Source organism: Cibotium barometz, chromosome 21 (genome assembly GCF_041138505.1).
Source record: "Cibotium barometz isolate CiBa-2024 chromosome 21, ASM4113850v1, whole genome shotgun sequence".
Classification (NCBI taxonomy): Eukaryota; Viridiplantae; Streptophyta; class Polypodiopsida; order Cyatheales; family Cibotiaceae; genus Cibotium; species Cibotium barometz.
Window position 1 is genome coordinate 29,521,232 of NC_141066.1, and position 13,102 is coordinate 29,534,333.

The 13,102-nt window shown below is 40.3% G+C and overlaps 1 protein-coding gene across 1 annotated transcript; it reads right to left on the reverse strand.

Annotated features, from left to right (window-relative positions):
- Positions 1-305: 305 nt before the first annotated feature.
- Positions 306-836, reverse strand: LOC147627041 (uncharacterized). Its single transcript, XM_086815226.1, has one exon. The coding sequence runs from the start codon at positions 834-836 to the stop codon at positions 306-308; it is 531 nt and encodes a 176-aa protein (XP_086671352.1).
- Between the last annotated feature and the right edge of the window lie 12,266 nt (positions 837-13,102).

Here is a 13,102-nt window from a genome sequence, read left to right on the forward strand (position 1 = left end):
AAAATGCTTGAAAATATCAAATACTTCATTTTTTGATTTCATGAAGAATACCCAAGTATATCTGGAAAAATCATCAATGAAACTAACATAGTATGTATGTCCATCTATTGAAGGTGTATGGCCTGATCCACATACATCTGCATGAATGAGATCAAGGATCCCTCTTGATTTAGTTGTACTTCTTGAGAATCTAGTTCTTGATTGCTTTCCAATGCAACATGCCTCACACACTTTGCCAATCCTTTGTAGAGATGGTATGCCCAAAACCATGCTGTGATTCTTCAACATACACATGCTATTGAAATTCAAGTGTCCATACCTTTTATGCCATAGTTCGGTAGGAGAGAGGCTAATCTTTCATCTTGTATGGCTGCAAATGCTGAAGGTGATCCATCAAGTTTGAAGAGTTTTCCATGCTTATTTCCTTTGGCTACTACCTTGTAGTGATCTTTTGCATCTTTAATAAGACATTGCTGGCCTTCAAACTCCACTTTGAATCCTTTTTCTGTCATAGCTCCAACTGAGAGTAGGTTCTTAGTAAGTGAGGGTACCAAGAGAACATCTCTAAGTTTCCTTTTTAGCCCCATGTTGAGCTGAACATGTATATCTCCTTTACCTGTGATAGCATTAGGAGTACTATCTGCAGTGTAAATATTACCATCATGAGTAGAATCTAGCTTAGAGAAATATTCAGCATGAGAAGTCATGTGGGAGCTTGCCCCACTATCAATCCACCATGGTTCTTCTTCCATTCCAATATCCACACTATTGGCTTGAGTAATCTCCTCAATGGAGAGTAGAGAATTGTCATTAGAGAATCCGAGAGCTTCCTTCATATGAGCAAAACTGGCTCATCTTCCTTTCAAATCAACTTGCTTCTTCCTGCAATCTTTTTCATAGTGTCCATATTTTGAACAATAGTAACATTGAATTGAACTTTGATAGCCTCTACCTCTATCTCTAGAGGAATGGCCTCCTCTTCCATAAGAAGAATGGTTACATTCATGAGATTGTTGATCCATGTTGTTGAGTTGGTTGGGCTGATGTCTTCCTCTTCCTCTTTGAGTGTTGAATCTTCCTCTTTGTCTTGTTGAAAGAAGGGATTTATCGTTTGTGCTTGTAGAAGCACTTGTAGAGCCATCACCATCATGAATGTTCTTCATAGCTGCTTGTCTTTGATCCTCATCCCCCGAAGAATCTGCTCCATCTCATCTAGTGATAGTTTTTGCCTTAGAATGATGAGACCTTGAACAAGGCCCTCATATCCTTCCTTCAAGCCATGAATGATGATTGTAGATAGCTCATTATCTGTCATTTTGTCTCCAACAGCAACCAATTGTTGATGTAGATCTTTCACTCTTTTGATGAAGTCTGTAGCAGTCTCTCCTTTATTCCTCTTTGTATTGGTAAGCTCCGATCTCAAAGCAATTTGACTTGACATACTCTTTGACTCTTAGATGTTCTTCAAGGTCTCCCAAGCTTTCTTAGGAGTCTTCACATCCATTAGATGGATGAGAATATCATCCTTGACACTCAGCTTCATCATATGGACTGCAAACATGGCCTTCTTGTCCCATTTTGCCAATGCTTCCTCATCAGCTTCTTCATCATCATCAGCTTCATCCGGTCTATCCATAGAAACTATCTCCCAACAATCTTGAAAGAATAGGAGTGATTCCATCTTCACTTTCCAAGTGGCATAGTTGGTTCCATTGAGCTTCTCAGCTTCCTCCAAGTGTAGACTGTGCAGACTAGGTGCCATTCTCTGCTTCAAGCAAACAAAGCAATGAATGGGGATTTTCACTCACACCAAGATCATGTAAGGCAAGAATCTAAGATGCCTGCTCTCATACCATGAAAAGAATTGGAGATGGAGAGGAAATGAGACACGTTCTCAATCAACAAGACAATTCCAATATGGAAGAAACAATACTGCACTTTTATTCAATGGAGTAGAGTAGCAGTGAGACTACTACGTACAAATCATGGGCTAATCCCTAAACCCAAAACTAATACCAAGAGGCTCAATAAGCTCTAATATATCAATGCGTACAATAGCAAGAGTGTTGGCTACAATCAGCACAACACTCACCTTTCTAGCACTTTGCGCAAGCATGCAAGGTGTTCCTTCCAGGAGGAATTGACACAAAGGTCATCCATGAAGAACTCAAGGAATTTTCAAAGATATTCCTTGTAAGCCATGCACATAAGACGTTTGAAGGTTCTGGGGGCATTGGTCAGTCCGAAGGGCATGACTTAGTATGCATAGGTGCCCCACTCGGTGTGGCAAAGGCTATTTTGTGCTGATCTTTTGGATCTATCAACACCTGATTATAACTAGATAATCCATTGAGGAAGCTGTAGGCTTCCTTTCTTGCTACTTGCTTCAGCACATGTTCTGTGAAGAGTAGGGGATAGTGGTCCCTGATGATGGTGGCAGAATTAACCTTTTTGAGGTTGACACACTCTAACTTTACCATTCTTTTTGGGCACTATCACACGATAGGTGATACCCACTCCGTATGCTCGATTTCATAGATAAATCTGGCATCAATGAGTCTTTTGATCTCTTCAAAGACCATTTTGGAGTACTTAGGGTTCATTGGGTAAGCTTGTTGTTTGACCGGCCTGGCTCCATCAACCATGGGAATGGTGTGTTGGTACTTCCAAGTGAAGAAATCTTGGAACTCATTCAATAGCACGATGAGCTCAGTCTCTTCTTCTTTTGAAAGGTCTTCTACAATAAATACCGGCCTCGGGTCTTCACCCGAGCTTGCCATGTTTATTTCCTTGACCTTGGATGGACCATCATATGAGGTGCTAGGGTGCCCATTGTCAGACCTTTGAGCTAAATCATATTGGACAAATCGGTTGGCCATCTGGAAGGTCTTTAAATGTTTACCCACCTGTCTAGTTTCTTCATCTTTAGCACTTTCTTCGTTAACTAGCCTTTTAGCTTCCTTTTCTACAAGTGCTAGCTTCTTGTTACGTTCTTTGTGCGTGGAGCGATAAAGCTTTTCGGGGGCTGGTTTGGGTTTAGTGGGTTTTGCTGGTTGTGGGATGGTAGTGTGGACCAAAACAGAGTTGTTTGCAAACTCCTTTTGCTACATTTCATTGAAATGATCATGAGCTTCCATAGAACCCACATATTTCAACCAATGGGTTTTTGAATCGTTTGGAAAGATGTATTGTTCTGGCCTAGGGAATCCCTCATGCCTATGTGTTCTATCGGAGCATATACTCCCTGATAACTTTGCTCTAATAGCCCGTTCAAGTTCTTGGGTGGCAACATCGAGTAGGTATGCTGAACTGAGCATGTATAGCAATGTAATCTCTTATCCGTCTACCATGGCAAACCTTGTACCAGTACGTCTTGGTAGGATGTCCAGGGTAGCAAGGATATGCATCCAGTTCTCAGATTCTTCTGGCTCTGGAAGAGGTGCACAACCCTCACTCTCCTTTTCATCCTCAAGTGTCTTGTGGAACATGTGGACTGTTGTGGGTTGCGTAGTTATGACTGAGTCCTCTACAAATGGTTTACCGCTCATGGGGTGTACTTTCCATGTGCATAGATTGATCTTGAATGTAAGATCTTTTCTTCGAATGTATATGTGGTCAGTATCTCAATCATGAATCATTTTAGATTCTCTCATAAATGGTCTACCAAGGATGCAATTGTATGAGACTCGCTGACATCCAAAATTCATCACCACAAAGGTGTGGCAGTAAAAATGGTTCCCAAGATCTTAATCTTAAGATCCAGTAGACCAATGGGTCTAGTTGTGGCTCCATCAGCAAGTTTAACCAACAAAGTAGTGTCATCCAAGGCGGGTGCTCCCCATTTTTCCTAGCATTACTTTGTAACAATGCTTACACCTGCTCCACCATCCATGATTGCTATAACTTGGTGGCCATTGAAGGTTATCGGCAAAGCACCATTGAGTTCATCACCTTTAAAGTACTGTCCAAGCTTGTTCACTTGAATCGTAGGGGTTCTAGTTACCTTAAGGGGTATGTGAAATTCTTCTCCCTCAGATTCATTAGAGTTGTTAGGCTCCATGGTTTCATGCATGCCTACCCTTAGGCGTCCTTCCATCCAATTCTTCAGGTCATTCCATAGGCTTGGGCTACTTTGAAGCAAAGTGCCGATAGAGATTTAGACCTGAGAAGAGAGGAAAGAAGAGAGACCTGCAATGTCTCTTAGAAAGAGGTCTGTTTCATGAGGAAGGTTGGTTTGGATTAGTCTTAAGCTCTTTTGTGAGAATAAGGGATAGGAACAAGGATTTCTACACTTGTTTCCCTAAAATGGTCATTTCCCAGGTTCCTTAGATATTCCCCCACCCTGTCTCCCTCCTATGGTGTAGCTGCTAAAGTAGGAGATGTTACTTATGTTTGCCTTTGTGAGAGTGGTTGGTCTGGAATCTCTCTTGGATACACCTGAGCTTCCTTAGCAGGTGTCAGGTTTATGGCTCAAGGTATGCAGTAGGAGGGTCATTTTCCAAATGCACTTGACATTCTCTAACCAACTCTTCAGCCTGCCAGGAGCCTCTCCTTTTCCTTCATGAGGTTAGGATACTCTGTGAGCTTTTTAGGCAGTTGGTAGGTGTCAATGGGTTCTCTGGCTCGGGTTGCAGCATGTAGCAAATCTTCTTCTTAAAATGAAGAGGTCAAAGGGTGAGTTGTTATGCCATATTGTGAACCACTTTTGATAACTACTCAGCTTTCACCCTTGCCAATCTTTGTGGCTTTCTTTCACCCTTGCCAATCTTTGTGGCTTTCTTTCATGAATGTCGAGTCACTCGTGCTTGTTCGGGGGCTCTTGCTTGGCCTTGGGCTTGTGCAGTTGATGCCTTTGTAGAGCAGCATGTGCCACAGCCCTCTATCGGTTTTGTAGTCTTGTGATAGCGTTGAGCGGGACTGCTCAGATGAAGCCATCTCTAATACTCAACAGGTTAAGGCCAGTGCTGGGATTAGCTTCGTGAGACTTTCCAGTCATTCCTAGTCTTAGCAGACAATCCTTATACATCAATACCGCACCCAACACACAATGGGGTCATCGTTGAGCAGAAGGAGCACTTGCAGAGGTACTCGCCATCCCCTTCTTGTTGCGACAATCAGCCACTCGGTGAGGTCCTGCACAATCATAGCACTGCATGGGTGGTCATTTTGTCATCTGATTCATGTTTCTGGCCTGTGGTGCTGGGGGGTTGCTAAGTACATAGGGTGCATTTGATCTCCCTCCATAACATAATGATTGGAGGTTTGTGAGGGTGGGATTGTAGGCTCTTGGGTATCATAGATAGGAACTTCTGAAATTTTCCCCTCATTCCCATCTTCAAAGATTTCCATTACGATTCTGACGATTTTTGTGACTCTTGGCAATGGGGTCTGGGGTGGAAGAACTGAAGGTTATAAGGGCATTTCAAGTACCCTTAAGATTCCTCTTTGGGCCACTTCTTGGCCAGGTTGAGGTGCATTATGATGCGTAGGTATTGGCAAGGCGTGGTTGCCTAGGGCTAGCAGGAAACGCCTGAGGTAGGGCTCTTGCTAAGGCAGCTTTCTGATGGTAGCAGCTGGAGACCTCATGATTGCCCCATTTGACACAATATGTACAGTAGAGGCTTAGATGGGGTCTCAGGTATGGACAATCCGTTCCCGTATGGTTAGCTTGACATGTAAGGCACCATACAAGTTCCCTCCTAGGATAAAGATGAGGTTGGCCTCCTTGGTTCCGACCTTGGATAGTTCTCCATTGTTGGGTCATTTGCTGCATTAAAGTAGCCGCCGCTAATTGCTTAACATTACGTCCCAATGTGGACTCCTTACTTTTGACATCAGGCTTTGTACTTGTAAGATTCCTCCCTCCAGCTTTTGAGGTGCAAAGGTGTAAGAACCTCCCCTTTTGTTCTTGTAATTATTCCCCTCTCTAAAATAGAAGAAAGATCTTGTTTTACCCTATTTTGGCCTGGAGAGAGAAAATGTCTAGAGAGATATAATCCAAAATTGAGATATCTTTGGATATAAAAATCCTCCTAGTGTCTAAAATGGATTCCCCTAAAACAGAAGTTCAAAATGAACTTTCTAATATGCATTAGGAATTAATTGAAAATGGTATAAGGGACCTTAGCCTAAGGGTCTACATTTTCAGAAATTTTTGGATTATAGTCCAATTGGATTAATCCAAGTGTTGGGATGAGATAAATCCAAAAGAATAAAAGAAAATACAATTCTCACATAAGATGAAGAGTTGACTGAGTGCAAGGTTTATTAGTTAAAAATTATGAGATATTTTAGAATAATGATATATTTTTGACACCTTGTAAGGAAAGGGGGACTCTTGAGGTAGGTGCCTATTTCACATGTGTGGAAGGGTTCTTAATTCAAAAAAATTATGATATTTTTATCTCTCCTCTCTCTTGGATCAAACCAAATAAAAAAGGGAGCCAAACTGGTCCAAATCTTGTCCAAATTGAGTCAAACTGAACCTGGAAAATTCTAGAACCCATTTGGACTTGGTTAGTGGCCTCCCTCACCTATAAATAGACCCTCAGTCATTTGTAAAAAATAATTAGAGCTATACCATGCCAGTATTATATTAAAATAATCATATTTTCTATTATCCCTTAATTTTTTCTCTCTCTTGGGAGCTTGGAGCTCTCCCTCTCTACAATAACTCTTGGAGTTGCTCTTCTCCTCTTGTGGACCAATTGATTGGTCGGTGGCTTCATTGCTAATAATAGAGAATCAAGCTAAACTTGGAGGTAAAATCAAATTTTATGATTTTTTCTAATTTATCTCAATGACTTTCTTCTTCTCAACCCCTCTCAAGCTTGAGAAGCTTTCTAAATGAATGTTTTAATTCAAATCAAGCTTTCCCTTAAAGTCTTAATACTTAATTAAGAGAAAGTTAATCTTTATGCTTATTTATAATGCTTTCTTTAAGTAAATCTCTCTCTCTAAAAGAATAGCCATCTTTATGGCTAAATCCTTTGAAAAAGGATGCTTCTCAATGATAGTCTCTTAATTCAAAGCTAAACTCTAGGCTTGATAAGCTAGAGATTAAGAAAATGATATTTTTATGAGTTTGTGTTAACAAAATAATGGTTAATTCTTTTAGATTATTTATAAGTAGTTAAAAACTACTTTGATTCTAAATGAGAAATAGATTATCCTATTAATTTGGGAAAAGAGAAATAATGGAATTACCTTAATCTAGTGAGATAATCATAATTAATTTTATGATTATGGTTAAAATTATGATTTAAATTCACAATTTGATTTTAAGCATAAAAGAGAAACTACTATCATATTTTCATTACAAGATTTTTGTTCTTTAGAAAAAAATTAAGAATTATCAGTAATAGCAGCGAAGTTATGGCAAAATTTTCAGAAAATAATACATATCTTATTTTATGCATATTGCTAAAAGAGGACTTCCTACCATATTCTAGGATTGGACATCCTATGCAAAAAGAATAATTTTCATCATATTCATGAGAAATAATTTTTTTTGTAATTATGCATAATTAATTGATTATGAGAAAAGAGTAAATTTTGGTAAATTTATTTTTATACAAAAAGAGGAATTCCCATGATATTGAGATCCAAGTAATTAAATGGTAAAAGAGGAATTTTTGGCATAATTCAAATTATGATTATTTATCAAAAGTGAAATTTTGAGCATTATTAATTTTATTGGGAAATATGGGTAGAATTGATTTTTGTAAATCCCATGAATCTTTTACTCAAAAAGAAGAATATTGAATATATTTCACTTGAGAAATTTGAGAAAGAATATGAAAATATCCATCGAGAAAAAGTACCTTTAACTAGGCTAAGCAATTGACAGAAACTTAGAAAAGTCCTATCGGTATGTATCGAAAGTAGAAAACGGTACTAAATGTAAATGGATATGGATGTGGATGTGATAAGATGTGAATAAGATGTAATGATATGTGAAAGGATGTGATGTGATGTAAATGGATGAGAATGAGATGTGATGTGATGTAAATGGATGAGAATGAGATGTGATGATATGTGAAAGGATGAGATGTGATAAGATGTGATGTGATGTAAATGGATGTGGATGTGGATGTGGATGTGATGAGATGTGATGTGATGTAAATGGATGTGGATGTGATGTAAATGGATGTGGATGTGATGTGATGTAGATGGATGAGAATGAGATGTGATGTGATAGATATGCATGTGAATGAATGTGGGATGTGAATGGGTCTGATGGATGTGAATGGATGTGATGAGATGTGAGCGGATGTGGTGAGATGTGAATGTGATGTAATGAGAAGCGAATGGATGTGATGTGATGTGGATCTGGTTAGATATGAAGGGATGAGATATGGTGTGGATAGATGAGATGTGATGTGATGTGGACTTGGGTAGATGTGAATGGATGTGAAGTAGTGTAAATAGATGTGAAGGTGATGTGATGATATGTGGATGTGATGTGGATCTGAATGAATGTAGATGGATGTGATGTGATATGAATGGATGAGATGCAATGTGGAGATGTTGTGATGTGATGTGATTAGGATGGATGTGGATAGATGTGATGAGATGTAATATAATGTGATTGGATGAGATTGGATGAGATGTAATATAATGTGATTGGATGTGATTGGATGAGATGTAATATAATGTGATTGGATGTGAATGGATGAAGGATGATGGGAAATGACTGGATGTGGAATAAGCAAAGTGAATTGATTTGGAAGAATGTGGAATAACGAGAAATGATATGGAACAATGTGGAAAGATGAGAGTTCGTTAGAAACTGTATTTATGACCTGTTTTTAAATGACTATTTTATGTCAAGAATGTTGGGGATGCATTTTGACCATCTTGTTTGAATGAGATCGTGGAGACCTAAGTGATAAAGTTGCAACAGCTGAGACGGAGAGTCAACAGAGAATGTCTCACGTAGCAAGGTCGGCCGAGGTCTTGACCAACCTCGGTTTGATTTAAATGGTGAGCTTCCGGTAGTACGGTGGATGAGGGACCAAGGAAGCAGCCTATGAGTGAAGCACTAGGTGACCTGCAAAGGAGCCTAGAGGGTGCTGACCATATGGTGCTCGGGCTCTGGGTCGTCGAAGATACCCATGCGTGCGTCAAGGAAGAAAATGGAACAAGGTGTTAGAGTTGTTTTCTGAACTCGAGCATGGATCTGGTTGATTGTCCTTGCTGGTCCTCAACGGATGAGTCCATGACTCTTTTATATAGATCTGTTGGTTGATCTTGCTGATCTTCAATGGAGAATCCATCTGGATTTTCTTATGTGATTATATTACCCAGGTACTATGAGCTAGGAACTATTGAAAAGGCCCCTGAGTGAACAGCTGGTGAGCGTTTTGGTTGCCAATGATGCCATAGGTACACCCATGAAGATTCGAATGATTGGAAATTAGAATTCAAGATGTATATTTTTGGAGGATTATGATTAGTGATACTATGGTTTCATTAAAAGATTGTTTTAAAGATAGCTGAATCTGTGAAACAGGCCATTTCATATTGGGTGTGTAAGTGGTGTGACTATCTTGAAGTTTGCTTGAGGCACCGGCTAGGGGGCCTGGGAACTCTTTTCCCTGGTACCCAGGGAAAAAACATAACCAATTTTCTAAATGGATCCTATCACTACAGTGGTTGGGCGGTTGGCTAGCCCATGGGATTGGTTAGGCTGGGCTGATTGGATGGGGTTAGGCTGGACTGATGGATCCCTAAAATGAGACTCAATTCTGTTATGTTACGATAGATGAAGTAAATCCCGGATAGTCTTTATTCTATGGAAAAGAATTAATGGCTGTGCCTCTTAATGAGGAAAAAAGTGTTAGTCTCTATGATCCAAGTGCAAGTCTCTTCCTTGATCTGACCATGTGACTTACGGGTTCGGTCGAATTAGTTTGGTTAGTTCAGGCTCTTGACTACGTTAGAATAAAAATATCCTGCAGGAATCGCCTATGTCTGCTGGGCGAGGGAAGTTTTTTTGGGTTCGGCTTTGGAAGAACCGAGGGATTAGTCTCTAGTCCGGATATCCGTGGGGCGAGGCCCCAGTGAGAGGTTCTGCCTTGCACAAGAAGTGCTACTTCCGCTGCTAGCACTTCGGAATTCGTTGCATGGAGGGGACAGGGATCTTTCAGTACTGATGGTCTTGAAAGAAGATTTTAATGTGCCTTTGTGGAGTTCTCGAGAACGAGTCCCCTTGAAATTATCCTCAAAATACATAGCACTCTTGCAGCATTGCTCAAAGGAGGTATGGCCCAAGGTATACAATGATGAGTTAGGTAAGGGCACGTCATCAAGACCCTCTAGAAATCTCCCTATTAGCCTTTCATCAGAGAACTTGTCTCTGGCACTACATCACGAGTGGAGATATCTAATTCTGTTGATATAGTCTCTGATAGTCTCCCCTTCCTTTTGCCTTACATTATGTAGCTACTCAACTGGGCTCCACCTGGTACCTTGGCGAGAATTTCGTACCTTGAAAGCCTCTTTCAAAGCTTCAAAGCTTATCCTCGATCTTCAAAGACCGGAACCATCACCTTGACTTGATCTTCTACATGGCTGAAGGCATTGCAAATTTGATTAAACATCTCTAAATGTGGGATCGAATCTCCAATCCCATCAAATTTTGTGATAAGTTTCAAGATGTTTGCGGATTTATTCCGCTCTAACCTTGGTTCAGGTGTGCAGGTTGTACTGGTGCTCGAGGTGTGATACTTGCAACCCCCTCCCTATTTCCATAGCCAATCTTAGTATTTCTGGCGTCAACCTTGCCATGGGGCTGGCACATGTGCGGTTTGAGGAAGGGTTAGTGGAGGAGCGGGGCTAGGAGGATAATAAAGAGAGGGTTATTTCGCACCAGTCTACCCGATTGTAGGTGCATGGAAATATGGAGCTGTAGTACACCGAACCCCTCTGAAAAAAATGATTATATATTTTTTTAATGGAACGGTCGTACTCTTGGGAGCGAACAGACATATGCTTTCAGAATGTGAAGGGAACAGGTGTTTGCTTCTCAAGGGAGAAGGAACATACGTTTGCTTTAGAATGTGAAGGGAATGGGCGTTTTCTTCTCACAACAGAGAAGGAACGGATGCTCGCTTTAGGATTGGCATGGACGTGCGCTTTAGAGTTAAAGGATGGAACGGGCATTTGATTCGGAATGTGAAGGGAGCGGGTGTTTGAAATTTGGTCCAGAATGAAACGGGCGTGGCAAGTAAGACACGGACATTCGCTTCTAAAAATTGAGTGGAACAAATGTTCACTTCCGGTGTGAGAAGGAACAAGCATTCGCTTGCAAATTCAAAGGTTAAAGAAAAAGATGTGGGCGTGGCAGTTGCAATTGAGAGCACGAACGTGCATTCGCTTCAAATGAGAAGGGAACAGATGTGGAACTTCTGAATGTTTGCAATTGAGAGCACGAACGTGCGTTCGCTTCAAATGAGAAGGGAATGGATGTGGCACTTTCGAAACGGGCATGGCACTTTCGGAACAGACGTGGCACTGTTAGAACTGCGAATTTTTAGAATTTAACTGGGACTTTATGGCTGCAAGTTTGACAGCCTCCCTGAATATCCTTTGATAGTACAATATCCCCCTAGATTGAATGCACTTCAATGCAAATTATGCCCAATTAGAAGCATTTATTCTATTTTTAATGCCTCTGCCACTTTTCGGCAAGAGATCTTACCAGATATGGACTGTACATGAAAGGAACAGACGTAGCAAATTTGCCAACGATCGTGGCATGATAAGCAAATGAACGTTTGCTTCTCAGAGCAGCTTGGTAGAATGCAGTTTCACTTAGGATTTTCTTCAATCACCTGCTAATTTAGGTATCTTCTGAGTTTTTTTGTGTGTTTTTGTTTTAATAAGGAGCTGGAGCTAGTCTCTAGCTACTTATTGATGCTTATAATGATGATTTAGGCAACAAATTGTAATTAATTTGAAGATTAAGCTAGAATGCAAACATAAAGAAAAAACACAAAAATTTGAGATTTGCTTGAATGTTAAGGGCAAGGTAAGGGCACTCACTTGCTTCTCCTACTCTCGGTAAATACTCGAATGCTCCAATTCTCGATTAACAACCAAATTTCCAGGTAATCATCATCAAAAAACAACACAAAACAAGGTTAATCAACCCACCGGTGTATTTGCACTCCAACCGGGCTAAATCAAAGACTTTAGAAAATGAATTGAGTGGAGGACCCTAAGCCAAATGCCTTTCCCAGTAGTAGCACCAAAGATGTTAAGGAATAGCATACTACCTTTCTTACACAAGAGAGTAGAGAAGAGAAAGATGCATGCAAGAGTCGAATCCGATGAATAGCACTTGGCCAACCCTATGAGGGTTAACTCCTCGATGTGAAGCCGCTAGGGGCTCACTCCACACTCTCCTTGTGTCACCCAAGAAGAGATCTAATGCTAGGTAGAGAGCAAGAGGAAAGGAGCTATGTAGAGCTCAACCTCTACCTCATGCCACTAGTATGCAAATAAGACATGGTAGATAGCAAAGAGAAGGTAGAGAAGGAGAGAGAGGAGACATTACCATTCCTAATCACAGACACCAACAATCAAAGCAAGCAAGCAACCATAAGCTCAAATGAGAGAAAGAGAGAGAGAAGGAAAACTCCAGTGAGACAAATGGTATTGTCCCTTTTCATATTTCATAAAATATCTTATATACATGAGCTTATATTTACAATGTTCGGCCGCCCAATTACAAGTGGGGCCCCAAAACTAGTCTTCCTAGTTTTACTAGCTCTATGTACATCAATTCCTCATGACTGGCATTACACATGCCGTAAGCTCATTCATCCCATGTCTCATATACAATCAACGTATTACACGGTTACAAAAAGATAAGTTACAAAAGGGGCATAGTAGCCACGCGAAAGGTCATGTTAACCAGAGTGGCTAACACTCGTCAATGTCATTGGTGGCTGACTTTGGCTCCAATCATTATTTTATTAGTCTTACTTAATAGAGATTGTTTGAGATAATAATTACGCGCAAACATGATGTCTTTGCATAAACATGTGTAAAGACATCATTGCAATATTTTAAAACCATCATGCTTTGACGTATT